The sequence below is a fragment of the Anomaloglossus baeobatrachus genome, chromosome 1, assembly GCF_048569485.1.
Source record: "Anomaloglossus baeobatrachus isolate aAnoBae1 chromosome 1, aAnoBae1.hap1, whole genome shotgun sequence".
NCBI classification, from domain to species: Eukaryota; Metazoa; Chordata; class Amphibia; order Anura; family Aromobatidae; genus Anomaloglossus; species Anomaloglossus baeobatrachus.
Window position 1 is genome coordinate 432,771,524 of NC_134353.1, and position 19,853 is coordinate 432,791,376.

The 19,853-nt window shown below is 46.2% G+C and overlaps 1 protein-coding gene across 1 annotated transcript in view; it reads left to right on the forward strand.

The window, feature by feature from the left end:
* NDUFA7 (NADH:ubiquinone oxidoreductase subunit A7) overlaps positions 1–19,853 on the forward strand; it is an 84,561-nt gene that overhangs the window by 28,557 nt on the left and 36,151 nt on the right. The window contains exon 2 of the mRNA XM_075337872.1: positions 2,130–2,179. Within this exon, the coding sequence (XP_075193987.1) occupies positions 2,130–2,179 (50 nt within the window). The remainder of the gene's footprint in view (positions 1–2,129; positions 2,180–19,853) is intronic.

Here is a 19,853-nt window from a genome sequence, read left to right on the forward strand (position 1 = left end):
CAGCCTAAAAATATCTGCCAGCAGCTGCCCGGAATTGCTGCATCCATTAGATGCGACAGTCCGGCACTTTACCCGGCTCTTCCTACATTGCCCTGGTGCAGTGGCAATCAGGCTAATGAGGAGTTAATAACAGCCCATAGCTGCCACTAAGTCCTAGATTAGTAATGGTAAGCGTCTACACGAGACACCCTCCATCACTAATCTGTAAGTGAAATGAAGTAAACACAAACACCGAAATAATGCTTTATTTGGAATAAAAGATAAAAAAACACCCTCTTTCACCACTTTATTAACCCCAACACATCCCTCCAGGTCCGACGTAATCCACACAAGGTCCCACGATGTTTCCAGCACTGCTGCATATCTGAAGCTCATAGCGAGTGCCCTAGAACAGGACTGCCCGCTGTGAAGGTCAGGCCGCAACTAAAGTGAGCCGCGTGCTCAGCGGTGACATCACTCAGGTTAGCCGCGACCATAGCATGTCCATGGCCTCCACCTGTGACAGCAAATCACCTGAGTGACGTCCCACTGATCATGCAGCTCACTTCAGTCGCTGCCTGCTTTGTGGTCACAGGTGAAGGCCGCCAGCTGTGGCCGCGGGTAACCTTAATGATGTCACCGCATATCACTCGGCTCACTTCAGTTGCTGTGTGGAGGTTACAGCGGGCAGTCTTGTTATATGGCGCTCGCTGTGAGCTTCAGATATGTAGCAATGCAGGAAGCATCATGGGACCTCGTATGGATTACATCAGACCTGGAGGGGTGTTTGGGGGAGTAAATAATGTGGTGAAAGAGGGTGCTTTTTTGGATTTTATTTCAAATAAAGGATTTTTGTGTGTTTGTGTTTATTTACTTTCATTTACAGATTAGTGAAGGGGGTATCTCCTAGACGCCTGCCATCACTAACCTAGGGTTTATTAGCAGCTGTGGGCAGTTATTAACCCCTTATTACTCCGATTGCCACTGCACCAGGGCAACGGGAAGAGCTGGGCCCAGTGCCAGAATTGGCGCTTCTTATGGATGCGCCACTTCTAAGGCGGCTGTGGGCTGCTATTGTTAGGCTGGAAAGAGCCAAATAATGATGGCCCCTCCCACCCTAATAATATCAGCCCCCAGTTTTCTGCTATACCTTGGCTGGTATTAGAAAAATAGTGGGGACCCCACTTCATTATTTATTTATTTTTTTTAAATAAATCAAATAATTTAAAAAAAAGTGTGGGATCCCCTCTATTTTTCATAACCAGCCAAGGGACAGCAGAGAGCTGAGGGTTGCAGCCTGTAACTGTGCTGGATATGAAAAATGGGGTGGGACCCCACATCATTTTTTTTACCAAAAAAACAAAACAAAAAAAAAACAGCTGGCCAAGCTAGCTACCCCTCTATCGAGCTATTTTGTTTTTTCTTTCTATCTGTTCTTATTATCTATTCTATATGTTCTATTAAGTATCTATTATCTATATATTCTGGATCTATTCTAGCAATCTATCACTTATCCTGTCCTATCATATTTAGTTTCTCCTTTAAAAAACACATTAACAAAAACGCGGCAAAACGTCATGCATTTTTTTGTGCCACAAGCTGCATTTTCTGTGACCACAGGAAAAAGATACACTCAAGATGCAATCAGAAAAAGATGCAGTGTGTAAACATAGCCCTATAGAGAAACAGGGTAGACACCACAAATGTCACTACTTAACTACAGGGACATCTTATAGCATGGCTGATAATATTCGTTTTGAGTTCCTGGTTACAGGTGAAGTTCATTCTTGAGAAAAGGGATGTTTCCCGAAAGGTAACATGGTGAGTGGGCTACTACACACATCTCCCCAACTACTGTGATTGAATGTCGTTCTTACGGAATCTCTGAACTCTTGGTTGGGGAAGCAAATGCATTGAATACTGTAAACCTGCAGTATTTCTATCTGTATACGGTGTTGAGTTAGATTGACAATATCTGCAGATCTCCACAGTTTCAGCAGTAGGCCAATATGTGCGTCTGCAGAGCTCTTGCTGCTGAAATTACGTTTTCTCCCCTCTGTCATTTGATTCCTTCTTTAGGACTTGTTTCTTTAGGGAGTGTTCAAAAATGGAGCTGTATTAACTTTTTCCATATTTTTTATAAACCACAGCATAATCTTCAAGAGAAATTACAACTTCGTTATACAGAAATCGCAAGCAGGTAAGTGCAGGAAATATAATAATAGTCCCATAGATAAATCTTATTGCTTTAGAATATTGCCTTCACAATAAAGAGGATCTCCTACCAGCTTGAGCTTGTTATAATGGTCACATTATATAATAGTGGCTGCACAAATCAGTAAAACGTGTTGTTTTTTTTAATGTCTCTGTTGCTGAGATATTGGCTAGTAAAACTTAGATTTGAATTAATGCAAAGACTTTGATGGTGCTGACAAAGATTAGTCTCTGGGGATGTGTACTTTTCCCCTGCATTGCTTTGTAAAATCATAAGCAAGGGTCATGCAGTGGATAAAAAACCAAACAAACAAAAACCACACACTTCTGAGACGGTCAGAACAGGATTTCTTGTTTGAGACACTTGGAATGTCACACAACTCTGCTCTCTTCCATGGTCTCCCTGCTGGCATCTACTGTGTGTCTTTACTAACAGCATTACAGCTGCAGTGTTCATCCCACAGTGCTGTCTGTGAGGAGGGCAAGTATAGCAGAGCTGACATTGCCCTGAGATTAAAGCTGCAGAGGTGTTTGTTGTGATATACAGATTAGCTCTATTCCTCCCACACTGAATGTAGTGACGTGAAGGTTGCAAGATATGTACGTAATAACATATAGCTCTGCTCTACTCTACACGTTAGATACCTACAGTGAGATAATGGAGGAGAATAGGGCTGTGTCATTACATGTCTCATAGTAGAAAGCTTGTTCTGACCTTTTCTGGAGGCATTTTTTTTCTTACCCCTATTTATGATTGGATAACGTCATGCAAAGGAAAAAGTACATTCAAAAATCTTTAACGCCCACTTGGTTTTAACATAAATTAGAATCGAAACTTTACAAGTTAATGTCTCCACTCTACAATGGGGATGAAAAATGTAACCTGTGTAATAACAATATTCCACTTGTAAACACTATGTGGTCAGTTTCATATGCTAAAACTGGTGAAAGGTCATCTTTAAAAAGGTTGTTCCACATTTTATTAAGTTTCCTGGATAGATGAGAAGTATCTGATTGATGCCACCCCCTATGGTGAAAAGAAGATGGATTCTGAGTCTCCTGTTCTTGTGTGGTCTTGTAGCCATTGTTCTAATAGACAGTAAATAGAGATGACACTTCAATAAAATACAGGAAGTTAGAAAGGAATCCAGGGCACTGCTCCACACATTTGTTCACCTGCTGTATGATTAAAGTCCATAGCAAGCAGGCAAAAATCGGTGCTGCTCTGGGGTGCTCATTATAGAAAAGAATATCATGATATGAACTTGTAGAGGAATGGCACTCACCAGTTCTTGCTCTGCAGAAGAATTATTATTCAAACGTGGATGTTACATGTGTGGGGGGGCTGGCGGGGAGGGAGAGGACCACCAGACACGTTAGACGACGGCCGTTTCGCACTTTCACTCAGTGCTTCAGCTGGCCGGACCAGCTGAAGCACTAAGTGAAAGTGCGAAACGGCCGTCGTCTGACGTGTCTGGTGGTCCTCTCCCTCCCCGCCAGCCCCCCCACACATGTAACATCCACGTTTGAATAAACATTCTTCTGCACAGCAAGAACTGGTGAGTGCCATTCCTCTACAAGTTCACTTCAATAAAATATCTTGTCTACTTCGCCACCAAATTTCAGTGGTCATTTTGTATGTCAGCCCCGCCACTGTGCACCTACCTTGATTTCCATTGTGCCAGCCATATCTTCCAGTATGATCAATAGGACAGCAGTATGCTCTATTCAAGGACCCCAAAATTTCTGATTACTAGAGGACCAACAGTGGGACCCTCGGTAATTTTTATCTATAAATGTTTTTTTTGTTTGTTTTTTTTCTTCATACAATGAGATGCGCTGAGTTGACTACATTTTGAAAGCAGCTCCAAAATAAATGGCACAAAATTGGGTATCAATCTGGCCAATGAAAGTTATTATCAAAAGGGTTAACTGACTGTGTGCCACTAATCCCACACTGTAGATATACATTTAAGGCCACGTCACACTAAGCAACATCACTAGCAACATCGCTGCTAAGGAACAACTTTTGTGACGTAGCAGCGATGTTGCTAGCGATGTTGCTGTGTGTGACATCCAGCAACAACCTGGCCCCTGCTGTGAGGTTGCTGGTTGTTGCTGAATGTCCTGGGCCATTTTTTAGTTGCTGCTCTCCCGCTGTGAAGCACACATCGCGGTGTGTGACAGCGACAGAGCAACAACTGAATGTGCAGGCAGCAGGAGCCGGCTTCTGCGGACGCTGGTAACCACGCTAAACAGCGGGTAACCAAGGAGCCCTTTCCTTGGTTACCCGATATTTACCTTCGTTACCAGCGTCCGCCGCTCTCATGCTGTCAGTGCCGGCTCCCTGCTCTCTGCACACGTAGCCACAGTACACATCGGGTAATTAACCCGATGTGTACTGTGGCTAGGAGTGCAGGGAACAGCGAGCCGGCACTGGCAGTGTGAGAGCGGCGAACGCTGGTAACGAAGGTAAATATCGGGTAACCAAGGTAAGGGCTTCTTGGTTACCCGATGTTTACCGTGGTTACCAGCGTCCGCAGAAGCCGGCTCCTGCTGCCTGCACACGTAGCATAGTACACATCGGGTAATTAACCCGATGTGTACTGTGGCTAGGTGTGCAGGGAGCCAGCGCTAAGCGGTGTGCGCTGGTAACCAAGGTAAATATCGGGTTGGTTACCGCGGCGCTGGGGGCTGGTCACTGGTTGCTGGTGAGATCTGCCTGTGTGACAGCTCACCAGCAACCCGTGTAGCGACGCTCCAGCGATCCCTGCCAGGTCAGGTTGCTGGTGGGATCGCTGGAGCGTCACTTAGTGTGACATCTCACCAGCGACCTCCTAGCAACTTACCAGCGATCCCTATCAGGTTGTATCGTTGTTGGGATCGCTGGTAAGTTGTTTAGTGTGACTGGGCCTTTAGGGTTGCCCCTCTTCAAAAGAAGTTCAATACAGACTGTCCCCTATAGGTTCCAGGCATAAGAAGTGGCATCAAAGTAGGCAGACTGCCACTTTTCACTGCTTCAAATAAGTAATTGGTATTTTTAATGGTTGAATGATGTTGGACCACTGATCATACACCGCCAGTACACAGATAAGGATACTCCGCATCAATCTTGGGTTATTTGAGACTGGTCCAAATGGGTTCTGGGCATATAAGCTGGCCTGAAGTGGGCAGTCAGTCTTTACAGGTTTGAATAAGTATCTGATGTGTTTAAAAGGTTAAACAACTTTAAAACTTGAGGATGCACCAGAGAAGTCAGTTCACTCTTTCGTGACCCACACTAGTACTAGGCATTATGAGAGAGTTTCACTTACAGAAAATTCCTCCTCTGCAATGGGTTCTCCTGTTATTGTCCACCGTTCTGACATCATGTTACATAGGTTAAAAAAAGCCCTAGGTCCATCTAGATCACCCTTCCTCCACCAATTATACATTGTGTTACTAAATCATTTATAACCGATAATGTTATGTGTACTGAGGAAATCATCCAGACCTGATATAAAAGCTGTTATAGTATCTGCCATTACTATCTCTTGTCCACAGTCTGACTGCTTTAACAGTAAAGAACCCTTTCTTATTTAGCTGCCAGAATCGTCTTTCTTTGACCCATAATGAATGCCCCCTGGATCTTAGTATTGTCGTTGGAAGGAATAAGTCATGAACCAGTTCTTTATATTGACTTCACATTTATACATATAAATGAGATCTCCTCTGAGATGTCTTTTTTTTTCTCAGCTAAACCTTTTTTCTAAGCCAAGTTTTTCAGCCTCTCATCATATGGGAGGCCTTCCATTCCTTGTAGTAGTCTAGTTTGCCCACCTTTGAACTGACTCTAACTTCTTTTTTTTTTTTTAAATCAGATAAATTTTTATTGCATTTTAAAACTTTGTTAAACATAACAACAAATTGTGAGGGTAGTCCTCACACATACTCACTCCCCCCACCCTCTTCCGGTCGACAGTCCCACCCCTCCACTCTCTACATCCCTCTTTATTCACATAATGACCTGCCCTCCTTATTTCTCAGCCACTGCGATCTTTCCTTTCCTACCTATCTTTCAGTAGCTCAAATGACGCTAATCCTGGATAGTCCAGCCACTTGCTCCAGATCTTCTCATATTGAGTTCTCCCTCCCCTTTTAATATAAACATTTTTCTCCATATAAATAATATAATTCCCTTTTTCAAGGAATTCCTTACGTGTCGGTGCTTTTTCAGATAGCCAATACAAGGCAATTAGTTTCGTTGCTGCATACAACAATCATGCCACTGCAAGTTTCACTTGTTCATCCACACCCACTTCATCCACATAGCCCAGCACACACACCAGCGGGTTTCTGGGTAGGTCCACTTACATCACTGATTGAATTAACCCCTTAACGACCCATGACGTACTGGGTACGTCATGGATCGTGTGCCATTAATCCCCGCCCCCTGCCGTGGGCAGGCGGCGGCGATCCGCGCACATATCAGCTGTTTTCAACAGCTGACATGTGTGCCTGCTAGCCGCGGGTGGAATCGCTTAGACCTGCGGCCATTAACCGCTTACATTTCGCTGCCAAAATCTGGCAGCGATATGTATATGGGCGCCGCCATGACAGTTACTTACCCCGACCCCACCGGAAGTCACGTGACATGATCACGTGACTTTCGGTGGTTGCCATCGTAGCACAGGGTCTTGTGATGACGCCTGCAGCTATGAAGTTTCACTTTCGTTTTCACCCGGCTCGGAGCAGGGTGAAACAGGAAGTGACTGTATCTGCTGTTTACAGCTGTATAGCTATGATCAGCAGATAGATAAGAGCGATCGGATTGCTGATCGCTATAGCCCCCTAGGGGGACTAGTAAAATAAAAAAAAAAAGTTTGAAAAAACCTATAAGGTCAAATCACCCCCCTTTCACTCCATTGAAATTTAAAGGGTTAAACAAATAAAAAAATATACACCTATTTGGTATCGCCGAGTTCAGAAATGCCCGATCTATCAAAATATAAAATCAATTAATCTGATCAGTAAATGCCGTAGCGGCAAAAAAATTCCAATCGCCAAAATTACGTTTTTTGGTCGCTGCAAATTTTGCGCACAATGCAATAACAGGCGATCAAAACGTAGCATCTGCGCAAAAATGGTACCGTTAAAAACGTCAGGTCGAGACGCAAAAAATAAGCTATCACTGAGTCTCAGATCCCGAAAAATGAGAACGCTACGGGTTTTGGAAAATGGCGCAAAACGTGCGCCACTTTTTTTGGACAAGCTTGTGAATTTTTTTTTAACCCCTTAGATCAGGGGTGGGGACCCTTTTTACTGCCGGGGGCCATTTGGCAATTTCTACCAACCTTCGGGGGCCGCACCAAATTATCAATGTGAAAATAACCCTGCAATATTTGGTCAAACAATTAATTAACTCACCCTTACTGTGGTAGCTGCTTCTCTTTGGTGCGGCTGTGATGTTTGATGATACAGATCATGTTGCTTCTGACAACTGCTTTTCCAGGTTTGTCTCGGTCTGTAGCGCAGTCAACTCTTTGTATATACATCACAGGAGACGCTGGAGGCATATTCATCACTGGACGGGCTGGGGGTATATACATCACATAGGAGACTCTGGGACTGATGTGTACACATCAGATAGGAGACGCTGGGACTGCTGCATATACATCACAGGAGACACTGGGGGAACATATATGTCCCCTGTGATGTAAATGCCCCCAGCCCCTCCTGTAATGTAGATGCCCCCAGCCCCTCCTGTGTTATGAATGTCCCTAGTGTCTCCTGTGATGTGTATACCCCCAGCACTTCCTATGATGTATATTCCCCCAGCATCTCCAATGTGATGTATAAGTCACAGGAGACGCTGGGGCATACACATCACAGGAGACGCTGGAGGAAAGCACAACACAAGAGGGGCTGGAGAGCATACACAACACAAGAGGAGTTAAGGGGCATACTCATCACAGGAGACGCTGGGGGCTTACACAATGCAAGAGGGGCTGGGGGGTGTACACAACGCAAGAGGTGCTAGGGGGCATACACAATACAAAAGGGGCTGGGGGGCGTACACAACGTAAGAGGGGCTGGGGGGCATACACAACGCAAGAGGGGCTGGGGGCACAGACATCACAAGAGGGGCTGGGGCACAGACATCACTGGAGGGCACAGACAACACTAGAGGGGCTGGGTGGGCACAGACATCACAAGAGGGGCTGGGGGCACAGACATCACAAGGGGCTGGGGCTCAGACATCACAAGAGGGGCTGGGGGCACAGACATCACTGGGGGGCAGAGACATCACTGGAGGGGCTGGGTAGCGCACACATCACTGGAGGGGCTGGGTAGCGCACACATCATTGGAGGGGCTAAGGGGCGCACACATCACAAGAGGGGCTGGGGGCAGAGACATCACAAGAGGGGCTGGGGCAGAGACATCACTGAGGGGACAGAGACATCACTGGGGGGCAGGGGGCGCACACATCACAAGAGGAGCTGGGGGCACACACATCACAAGAGGGGCTGGGGGTACACACATCACAAGAGGGGCACAAACATCACTGGTGGGGGGCAGAGACATCACTGGAGGGAATGGGGGCACGGACAGCACTTTCAGAGCACAGGCATGACTGGGGGAACACAACACTGGGGGTGATACACATCATTGGGAGGGCACACTGCACAGGGCATGCATACAGCACTTGCAGAGCCCTGACATCACTGGGGGGATACAAACCTCGGGTGATACACAGCATGGGTGGGGAGGGGCACAGCACTGAGCGTTGCACACAACTCTGGGGGGGTTCTACACAGAACTGGAAGGCCCCAAAGCAAGCACTGGATGGGGCACAGAGGGCAGGACTGCAGGCACCGGGCACACAGCGGCATCGGTGCAGGCATCGGGCACACAGCGGCGTCAGTGCAGGCACCAGGCACACAGCGGCGTCAGTGCAGGCATCGGGCACACAGCGGCGTCAGTGCAGGAGCCGGGCACACAGCGGCGGACCCATCACTGCAGCCCCCAGGAATCTGCCCGGGGGCCACATAAAAGGTCATCGCGGGCTGCATGCGGCCCGCGGGCCGGAGGTTCCCCACCCCTGCCTTAGATACAAGTAAACCTATACATGTTTGGTGTCTACAAACTCGCACCAACCTCAGGCATCACATATATATATCAGTTTTACCATATAGTGAACACAGTGAATAAAATATCCCAAAAACTATTGTACGATCACACTTTTTTTGCAATTTTTCCGCACTTGGAATTTTTTTGCCGTTTTCCAGTACACTATATGGTAAAACCTATGGTTTCATTTAAAAGTACAACTCGTCCTGCAAAAAGCAAGCACTTATATGGCAAGATTGATGGAAAAATGAAAAAGTTACGGCTCTCGGAAGAAGGGGAGCAAAAAACAAAAACGGAAAGTGCCCGGGGGCTGAAGGGGTTAAATTTAACACTGTGATCCAAAACCCTTGTAAACACGGGCATTCCCACAACCTGTGCATGATCCCTGCTTCCTCCACAGTACATTTTGGTCATTTGGAATCCGTTCTCACTCCCACTTTCTTCATCCACACGGGGGTTCTATATACTCTGTATACAACATATAATTGCGATAGCCGTTTCGCCTCGCTCAGAGATATTTTGATGACATATTGCAAAATAGACTCTTATTTCTCCTCCCCAATTTCTCCCAAATCTTCCCCCCACCTTGCATATGCCCCAATTTGTTGCCTCCCAACCGACATGGACAGAAGTCCCCCGTAGACAATCGATATACATCCTGCCGTCCCTCTCTGCGTCCCTAAGGCTAAGTTCACACTTCAGTTGTTTTCAATCCGTCAGGTCCGTCAGCAACGGATCAGTTGTTTTTTAGATGTCAACTGATGCAACTGATGTGTTTTTCACAGGATTCCTTTCACAGGAATCCTGTGAAAAAACTGATCAGTTGCGTCCGTTACATCCGCTGTGCATCCGTTTTTTGACGGATCAGTCATGATCCGTTTGTGTTTGGGACAGCCCAGTGGGCGTGCCAAACATGCTGGGCATGCTCAGTAGAGCATGGCGGAATCCAGCGCTGGATTCCGTCGTAAGACGGATTACGACGGAATCCAGCACCATAGACATACATTGCAAGTGTGGCGGATGGCGACGGATTCCTGCGCGGCGCGTTAATTTTGACGGCCCGAAAAACGTTACATTCTGCGTTGCTCCCCGCTCGGCGGTCAGTCAAAAACGACGGACCGCGACGCAGCGGATGCAACGCAGGGTCATCAGTCGCAATCCGTCACTAATAGAAGTCTATGGGGAAATACAGGATTCCTGCAAAATATTTTGCAGGATTCCGTAATTCCTCAAGGCTACGGATTGTGACTGATGCAAAATAACTGAAGTGTGAACTTAGCCTAATATATTAATTACACTATCTGATTGTATAACAATTGGTGTTATTCTGTTCTGCGATTCAAATGCGTGACGTAGCTGCAGGTATTTATAAAACATACCATGTCCCAGTGGGAAGTCTTTAAGCAGTACTTCAAAAGTCTTAAATATGTTTCCATCCCTCACTTGGGAGAGGTACCAGATACCAATTCTCCTCCATTGCCCAAATTCTTTAAGGGATAAAAATTCCAGAATGTTAGGGTTGTCCCACATGGGGGTATATCTAGTGAACCCTGTTACCTGTCTCACCTGTTTGATTCTTACCCCATACTTTATCTATCAACCAGGGTGGATTTGATTTAAATCTAACTGATTTAAATCACGATTTAAATCACTAGTCAGTAAGGCTTGATTTAAATCAGTGATTTAAATCAAAGTTTCTACCTAAACTCGTTCTTGCTACTTTAACATGCAAGTAGATGAAGATTTTTAGAATCACTTTTTATGTTACTTTTTTCTCCCCAGTTTAATGGGTTAATCATTCATATTTGGACACCACTGTTCTGTTGTACTTAGGAAGGAGAAAAATAATCCTGACCTTAATAACAATTTAAATAGATTTATTCAACTGAAACAATAACAACATTACAGCATAAGTTATTTGCTTAAACAAACATCCATGTTTGTTAACTAATTTGGCTAAACAAAATTATATATTTTAAGAAACTTAAGCTGGGTTCACACTAAGCGACAGCGACAACGACGTCGCTGTTACGTCACCATTTTCTGTGACGTAACAGCGACCTTGTAAGTCGCTGTTATGATCGCTGCTTAGCTGTCACAGCTAATAACGTCGCTGTGCTACATGTGCAGAGAGCAGGGAGCCGCGCTTAGCGCTGGCTCCTTGCTCTCCTAGGTACAGTACACATCGGGTTAATGAACCCGATGTGTACTGCAGCTACATGTCACAGTGTAGAGAGCAGGGAGCCGCGCACACTGCTTAGCGCTGGCTCCTTGCTCTCCTTGCTACAGTATACATCGGGTTAATTACCCGATGTGTACTGCAGCCACATGTGCACAGAGCAGGAGCCGGCACTAGCAGCAAGGGCGGAGGCTGGTAACGAAGGTAAATATCGGGTAACCAGGGAAAGGCCTTCCCTTGGTTACCCGATGTTTACGCTGGTTACAGCTTACCGCAGCTGCCAGACGCCGGCTCCTGCTCCCTGCTCGCTTCATTTCGTCGCTCTCTCGCTGTCACACACAGCGATGTGTGTGTCACAGCGGGAGAGTGACGACCAAAAAATGAAGCTGGACATTCAGCAACGACCGGCGACCTCACAGCAGGGGCCAGGTCGTTGCTGGATGTCACACACAGCGACAGCGACGGGACGTCGCTGCAACGTCACAGAAAATGGTGACGTAGCAGCAACGTCGTTGTCGTTGTCGCTGTGTGTGACACCAGCTTTAGACTGTCAGCCCAGCCGACACATGAAAAACTTAAATACTACTGTCCCTGCTGTCCTCTGTAGCTCACTTGTCGTCATCTTCATCATCATCTTCTTTGTTCCTATTCATAATCTGGAAAAGAAAAACAAGCTTTCCTGCTTTATTGGGTCCCAACCGATTTCTCAATTTAGAATGAATGAAACCAAAGGAAGAGAATATTCTTTCAATGCCTGCAGAAGAAGCTACTGCTGTTAAAAGTGAAATCATTACTTGAACAGTCTCTAAATCCAAGCGCTTAAGTGACTTCCACCAGTTTACTGGTGTGACCTTCCTTAAAATATCTTCAGCAAACATATATTTCTTGAATGGTTCCCCCTTAGCTCTGAAGATTATTATAGTTGGCATTAAAGATGGATGATTGCTGGACACCCATGTCATAGCTAACTCCTCTTCCTCAGCACTTAGGTTTTGACCCTGATATTGGATATTGACAATATTTGCCAAAAAATGAGCTGGAGTCAGTGCTTGTCCCATTCGTTTGTTTACTTCTTGTAATTTAATTCTGTCCATGTGTAGTTCTGTTTTTAAGTGTTCACTCAGTTCCTTCCAAATTTCAACAGCATCCGCAATAAAACAGCTATTTTTCTGTATTTTGTTTAACGCTTGAGAGATGGGTTTCAGGAAGCTCAGCATATGTTCAACATTTCTCTTAAGCCCAATGTTGAGGATTTTGGCCGTGACAGTGCCATCTATTTTATCTCGATTTTCTTCACAATGTGTCATCAGAACATCAGAATAGGCCAGTTTTTGATATACTGCTCAAAACAGTCCACCACAGAGTTCCATCTAACATCTTGTGGGAGCGTTAGCTTGGTTCCACCCATCCTTTTCAGAGCTGCTGCAGCAAAATGATTATTACGGAAGTATTTAGCAATTTCAACAACATTAGCCTTTATTTCTGGAACACTTAAATCTTTGGCTAAGAGGTGCAGCAAATGAGCACTGCAACCATATGTTATTAGCAGCTTTGTATTCCCTCCCTGCTCTTCTAAATCTCTTCTCATCTTGGATACGTTTGCAGCATTGTCAGTGACCAAACTGCGTACTAGACATTTGAATTTTTGTTCACATGTCGTTATAGCTTTTACTGCCACTTCTTGTAAGTATTCTGCTGTGTGTGCATTTCCTGACGTATCAGTTGTTTGTGCAAGGAAGACTTTACCTTCTTCTGTTGTTATACAAGCACATACAATAGGATCATTGTGGACATTACTCCACCCAGCAATACTTAGGTTAACAATTTTACCCTTCAGAGCTGTTGCACATTGCTCCATTTCTCTGTCATACACTTGATCCAGCAGTTTCCCTGCAACATCAGCTCTGCTGGGTGGACTGTATCCTGGTCTCAGTGACTGAACCATATTAATGAAATGTGGGTTCTCAGTCAGACGGAAAGAAGAGTTCAATGAAGAAAAAACAAAAAGCCAGCACCAAATGTGCACTTCAGCACTAAACATTCCAAACTGTACTTGTTATAAAAAATTTTTGAGATTTTTGGCAAAAAATTGCAATTTCTTGAGCTGCCTCGCCACGTCACGGCAAATCTCATTTGAGGCAGTCCTACACTAAAATATTTTTATAAACTGTGCCATACGGCCTCACATATGAATAGTAGAACTGCTCTTAGCAGCACTCACCTGGTCTATTTCAATCCCGTACCCATGACTGAGTCATGGCTGTGGGCGGGACAGGTCCAAGCAAATGCTGCATGAAGTAAATAGCCTGTGGACAAAGCCTGATGACTTAATGTGAACAGTCACCAACCGCCAAAATCTAGACAGATGGAATACATCCCAAATTGGGGTGCATAGCAAGGTGGAGGTCAACCACCGACCAATTCAATGAAGAAAAAACAAAAAGCCAGCACCAAATGTGCACTTCAGCACTAAACATTCCAAACTGTACTTGTTATAAAAAAATTTTGAGATTTTTGGCAAAAAATTGCAATTTCTTGAGCTGCCTCGCCACGTCACGGCAAATCTCATTTGAGGCAGTCCTACACTAAAATATTTTTATAAACTGTGCCATACGGCCTCACATATGAATAGTAGAACTGCTCTTAGCAGCACTCACCTGGTCTATTTCAATCCCGTACCCATGACTGAGTCATGGCTGTGGGCGGGACAGGTCCAAGCAAATGCTGCATGAAGTAAATAGCCTGTGGACCATATGTTATTAGCAGCTTTGTATTCCCTCCCTGCTCTTCTAAATCTCTTCTCATCTTGGATACGTTTGCAGCATTGTCAGTGACCAAACTGCGTACTAGACATTTGAATTTTTGTTCACATGTCGTTATAGCTTTTACTGACACTTCTTGTAAGTATTCTGCTGTGTGTGCATTTCCTGACGTATCAGTTGTTTGTGCAAGGAAGACTTTACCTTCTTCTGTTGTTATACAAGCACATACAATAGGATCATTGTGGACATTACTCCACCCAGCAATACTTAGGTTAACAATTTTACCCTTCAGAGCTGTTGCACATTGCTCCATTTCTCTGTCATACACTTGATCCAGCAGTTTCCCTGCAACATCAGCTCTGCTGGGTGGACTGTATCCTGGTCTCAGTGACTGAACCATATTAATGAAATGTGGGTTCTCAGTCAGACGGAAAGAAGAGTTCGTTGCATGAATAAACTGGGCAATTTTTTTCATCAATCAACTCCTTTTCTAATCTGCTAGTTCTTATCACAAACCTTTCTATGGTGGTTCCAGGAGGTAAAGGTTTTTTCTTCCTTTTGGATGATGGTGATATGTGGCTGTGGGTGTCTGATGATGATGCTGCTGCTAATGAAGCACTATCCTGGATGGATAACTCTGAAACTGTAGAACAGGATGATGGTGATCTTGGAGGTGGATAGTATCCAGAATCCATGAATTCCCCTAAACAAAAAAAGTCAATGCTGTTATTTTATTGTTTATTATACAATTTCTGCTTATTGTACACAACACATCACTGCCCCTGCCCCAAAAGGAATATTTGTTTGTCTTCATAACTGTACCAAATGACAGTAACATGCAGTAATAATAAGAAATATAATTTTTCTCACACATGACAGTTCAGTCTTTAGAAATAGGATTCAATAAAAATGTTTACCAACCTGAAGATCCTGCCTGTTCAGAAGTGTTTCTTTGGTCATCTTCATCACCGCACTTCTCATGATGTTGCCTCATTCGTGCCACCAGGCCTTGCATCTCTTTGTTGCATCGTTTGCATTTTGCACGCATGCCTGCCTTACCGATAGGTGAAGGAGCTTCATTAAAATATTCCCAAACTGGGTCTCTTTTACGGCCTGCTGCCATTATAAGGAAAGAATGTAATAAACCTCAGATCGTACACACAAACAGATCCAGACTTGTCTGTCTGTGGCTATGCTGCAGTATTGTGCTCAAAGTTTCACTTTCATTTTCTTGTCTGCTTGCCCTTCCTCCTCCTCACACTTAGATTCACATTCTTCTTGTGTTGTGCATTCCACTCCAAACAATCAGAAACATATTGTCTAACTTCTTGGACTTCGCACTGAAGGGGTTGATTCTGTATTCATAGGTTTGTAGAACAAGAGGATTAAGGTCTTTTTCTCAACTCTATTCATGTTGTAATATTTTTGCCGTGAAGAAGAGGCTGAGACCTCTGCGGAGTCAAATTCAGTTTTGAGAACTGCGTAAGTAAAGCGAGCGTCTGTGATAATATAGGAGAGAAACTGCCCACTAATCCTACAGAAACCTCTGGAAGAGCATGGCATTGTGAATGTTACACATATACAGCCTTTATTCTACTGAGTTAAACAACTCAGCTTTATCTCATGATGGAACAACCTTTGGATGGTAAAATATTTTCCTCAAAAAAGCAGTTTATTGAAAAAAATCCGATTTAAATCAAAAAAATCCGTTTTTTTTTTTTTTTTTTTTTTTTTTTATTTAAAAAAAAAAAACATTGATTTTTATCCACCCTGCTATCAACTGTATAGTAGGATATGATGCAGAGTGTGGACGAAACTTTCCCGTTGACTCTGGGCAGCTAAGTAATAGCACCAAGGATTAGGTAGAACCAGTCCCCCTTCATCTTTTGGTCTCTTTAAATATTCTAACCTCATCCGTGGGCGCTTCCTTCCCCAGATTAAGCCTCGGAAAATAGAATTTATTTTATAAAACCTATTTTGTGGTAGCCACACCGGGGCGTTATGGAGCACATAGAGCAGTTGGGGCATTAGTATCATTTTAGCTAAGTTGACCATCGTAAGGTACAGTTTGGACCAGGCCAGAATCTTTTGTTTGAACTTAATCTCGCCCCCCTTTTACTTAAGACGTTCATACTCAGTCAGTTTATTGGATATCATAATTCCCAGATATTTAAACTCTGACACCACCTGACTGAAGCACAAGTCACCACTATATTGGAGGCTGTTTCATCTAGTGGCATCAAAACCGATTTGTCCCAATTTATCGTGAGCCCCGATATCCTTCCAAAGTTAGATATGACCATCATTACCGCCTCCAAGGAACTCCCTGCATCTCCCAGAAACAATAATAAATCGTCCGCATATAAGGCTACTTTCTCCTCCACACTCCCATAGCGGTAACCCACTACACCAGGATCCCGCCGCATCACTGCCGCCAGTGGTTCGATAGCGAAAGCAAACAACAGGGGGGACAGTGGGCACCCCTGCCTTGTGCCCCTATAGAGAGAAAATCTATTTGACATGCTGCCATTTGCCCTAATTCTTGCCGTAGGAGCAGAGTACAACAGCTGCACCCACCTAATTCCCCAAACCCCATTGATCGCATCGTAGCCCATAGGTACCCCCACTCTACGCCAGGGGTGGGCAATTCATTTTCCCATGGGGCCGCATGAGAAATTGGCATGGTTTTAGAGGGCCGGACTAATATAATAAACTCAGTTCTACCCAATACTGTATATAGTATATACACTAACCCTCCATAAACAAACAGTAAGTTAAACAAATCAAAGATTCAATGAAAATATGAAGGTCAGTAGGAGCATACATCTGGCGCCCTGGGCTAGCCAGGTCGTCACAGGTAAGACGCACACACACACCCACCCCCCGGACAGTTACATTAGTCAGACACAAAATTCTTGTTGCCTCCCTCCAGGGTCTGATTTCCACACCAGGTGGGGCGGAGCCAACCGAATCGGGGAGCGAAGTGAAGCTAGCACACGCAGGCAGGGCCATCGGACCCCGACTAGGCTTGGAGCCGCCGTTAACAGTCAAATCCTAGTGTGACAGGAACCCCGGGGGTTTCCTAACTACCCAAGTCCCGTCAGAAGGCAACCGTCCGCACCGTGAGGGTATACAGCCACCGCCACAGGCTAGAGACCCAAGGGCTAGCGCCTGTGGGCAAAACGGGCTCCTCCGGCATCCATACACCGGGGAGCGGACTACCATTGGGAACCCATCGTAGTCAAGACAGTACACAAAGGTGCAGGGAAAGACAGCCGCCATCACCTGTCCGGGGAGAGACACTGCAGCCGGCTGCGGGACCCGTCCATCCAGCGGTTTGGTTTACCGGAGACTTTGTGACTTTCTATCTGAGTGAGTACAACAGTGCCATCCGGCACTGCGCTGCGCTGTCCCTGCAACCCTGCACCTCACCAACACTGTCTCCCCGTCACACCACCGGGCCCCGGGACCACCAACCCCTACCCACGGAGGGGTAAAACAACATCCCAGCTGCTCCCTACCATCGCTCCCGGGATCACCGTTACCAGCAGCGGTGGTGCCCATCTTCACCACAACCCGTGGGTGGCGTCACGGACTAAATCCTCAAACAAACCACCCCCTTTTCACTCACTGGCGAGGAGCGCTGCTCGAGTCCCCGGATCCGGCCCACCGCTCGAGCCACCGAGCAGCAGCAGCAGCGCCGGACCTGAGCATTAGCGAGCGCAGTGCCCCGCCGCCCGCGACATACATACTGGCCCTGGTGGCCAGTGGGGAGCATACATACTGGCCCTGGTGGCCAGTGGGGAGCATACATACTGGCCCTGGTGGCCAGTGGGGAGCATACATACTGGCCCTGGTGGCCAGTGGGGAGCATACATACTGGCCCTGGTGGCCAGTGGGGAGCATACATACTGGCCCTGGTGGCCAGTGGGGAGCATACATACTGGCCCTGGTGGCCAGTGGGGAGCATACATACTGGCCCTGGTGGCCAGTATACATACTGGCCCTGGTGGCCAGTGGGGAGCATACATACTGGGCCTGGTGGCCTGTGGGGCATACATACTGGCCCTGGGGGTGCTGAGGGCACAGGCAGGCAGCACTACAGCAGCAGAGCCTGAGGGCTCCTCTGGCTGCCTTCTCTGAGTTCCCTGAGTGTCTGCTTCTTCTATTGCAGGCACAGGGGGAACCTGATAAGACACAAGTGCTGCTCCCCTGCTCTTCCCTCCTGCAGGAACTCTGCTCTCCCTGCTGCTACTGCTGCACTTACCTCAGTTGCAGAACAGACGTTTTTGAAGTGGCCGCTGTGCAGATGAGCCGGTCACATGTGAGGATGCTGGGTAGAAGGGGCAGGCAAAGGGGGCGTGGCCAGCATCGACAGCAGCAGGAAGAGACAAGGAAGGCAGAAGGCATCCGAGGAGTGTGTGTGTCCAGCATTCAGACGGGGCGTGGACGACAGCAAAAGGGGCGTGGCTAGCAGCATGGACACCATGGAAGGCATCCAGAGACTGTGACCAGCATCCAGAGGGCCATAACTGGCAGCAAGAGGGGGCATGACCAGCAGAGTGGGGGGCGTGGCAGCTGCTTATCACTGCACTGCGGGATACATAGCTCTCTGCAGAGAGAGCGGGGCTGAGGTGTAAAATCGTAGATCAGGCCACGCCTCCAACTCTGAGCTAAGACGGGCGGGCTGGCTACAGACAGTAGGCGGGCCGCCCCTTGCCCAGGCCTGCTCTACGCTGTCAAAATCTTTGGCCGCGTCTAGGGAGAGAATAACCCGCCTCCCCTTATTTTCCACCAGTATCTGCATATTCAGGTACTGTCTCCTAAGGTTAGTTGCCGTGGATTTGTTGGGCATAAACCCTGCTTGATCTGGGTGTATTAGGGATGTAATGACTTTGGTGAGCCTATTTGCAAGCATCTTAGCCAGGAGCTTTACATCTACTGTCAATAGTGAAATCGGTCTGTAAGAGGCTCGCAAACCCGGGTCTTTGCCTTCTTTAGAGAGTATCACAATTATTCCTCCTGCATAGACTGCATCAGCTTTCCTCTTTCCAGACATGAATTATATACCTTAAGCAGCACCGGCAGTAAAACCTCCCTATGTTGCTTATATACTTCAGCCGGAAACCCATCTACCCCCGGCGCCTTACAATTCGCCATATCACTCAGAGCTAGCTCCAACTCCTCTAAGTCAAATGGCTCGTCTAGTAACTCTCTAGATTCCCTTGAGAGGACTGGCACCTGAGCTCTGCCTAGAAATTCATCCAACTCCCCCGCCTTCGGGTGCACCTTGACTGAGTATAGATCAGAGTAGAATGTTTCTAGTTCTTTTAGGATCCCCGAGTTGTCCATGACAACTGCCCCATCTACTGACTGTAACCGTGCAATATATGTCGATTCCCTCTGTGCTGCAGCTATCACTGATAATAGGTGACCCGCCAGTTCTCCATTCTCAAAGGACTGCATGGTCTGGAACATTTTCTTTCTCTCCACTGCCTGTATGGTCAATCTATTAACCATCTTTTGAGCTGCCTTCATCCTAGCTTTTGCCGCCGGCGTGGGGTTTGATATTAAAGCATCTTCAGCCTCCCCCAATTCCTGAAATGCA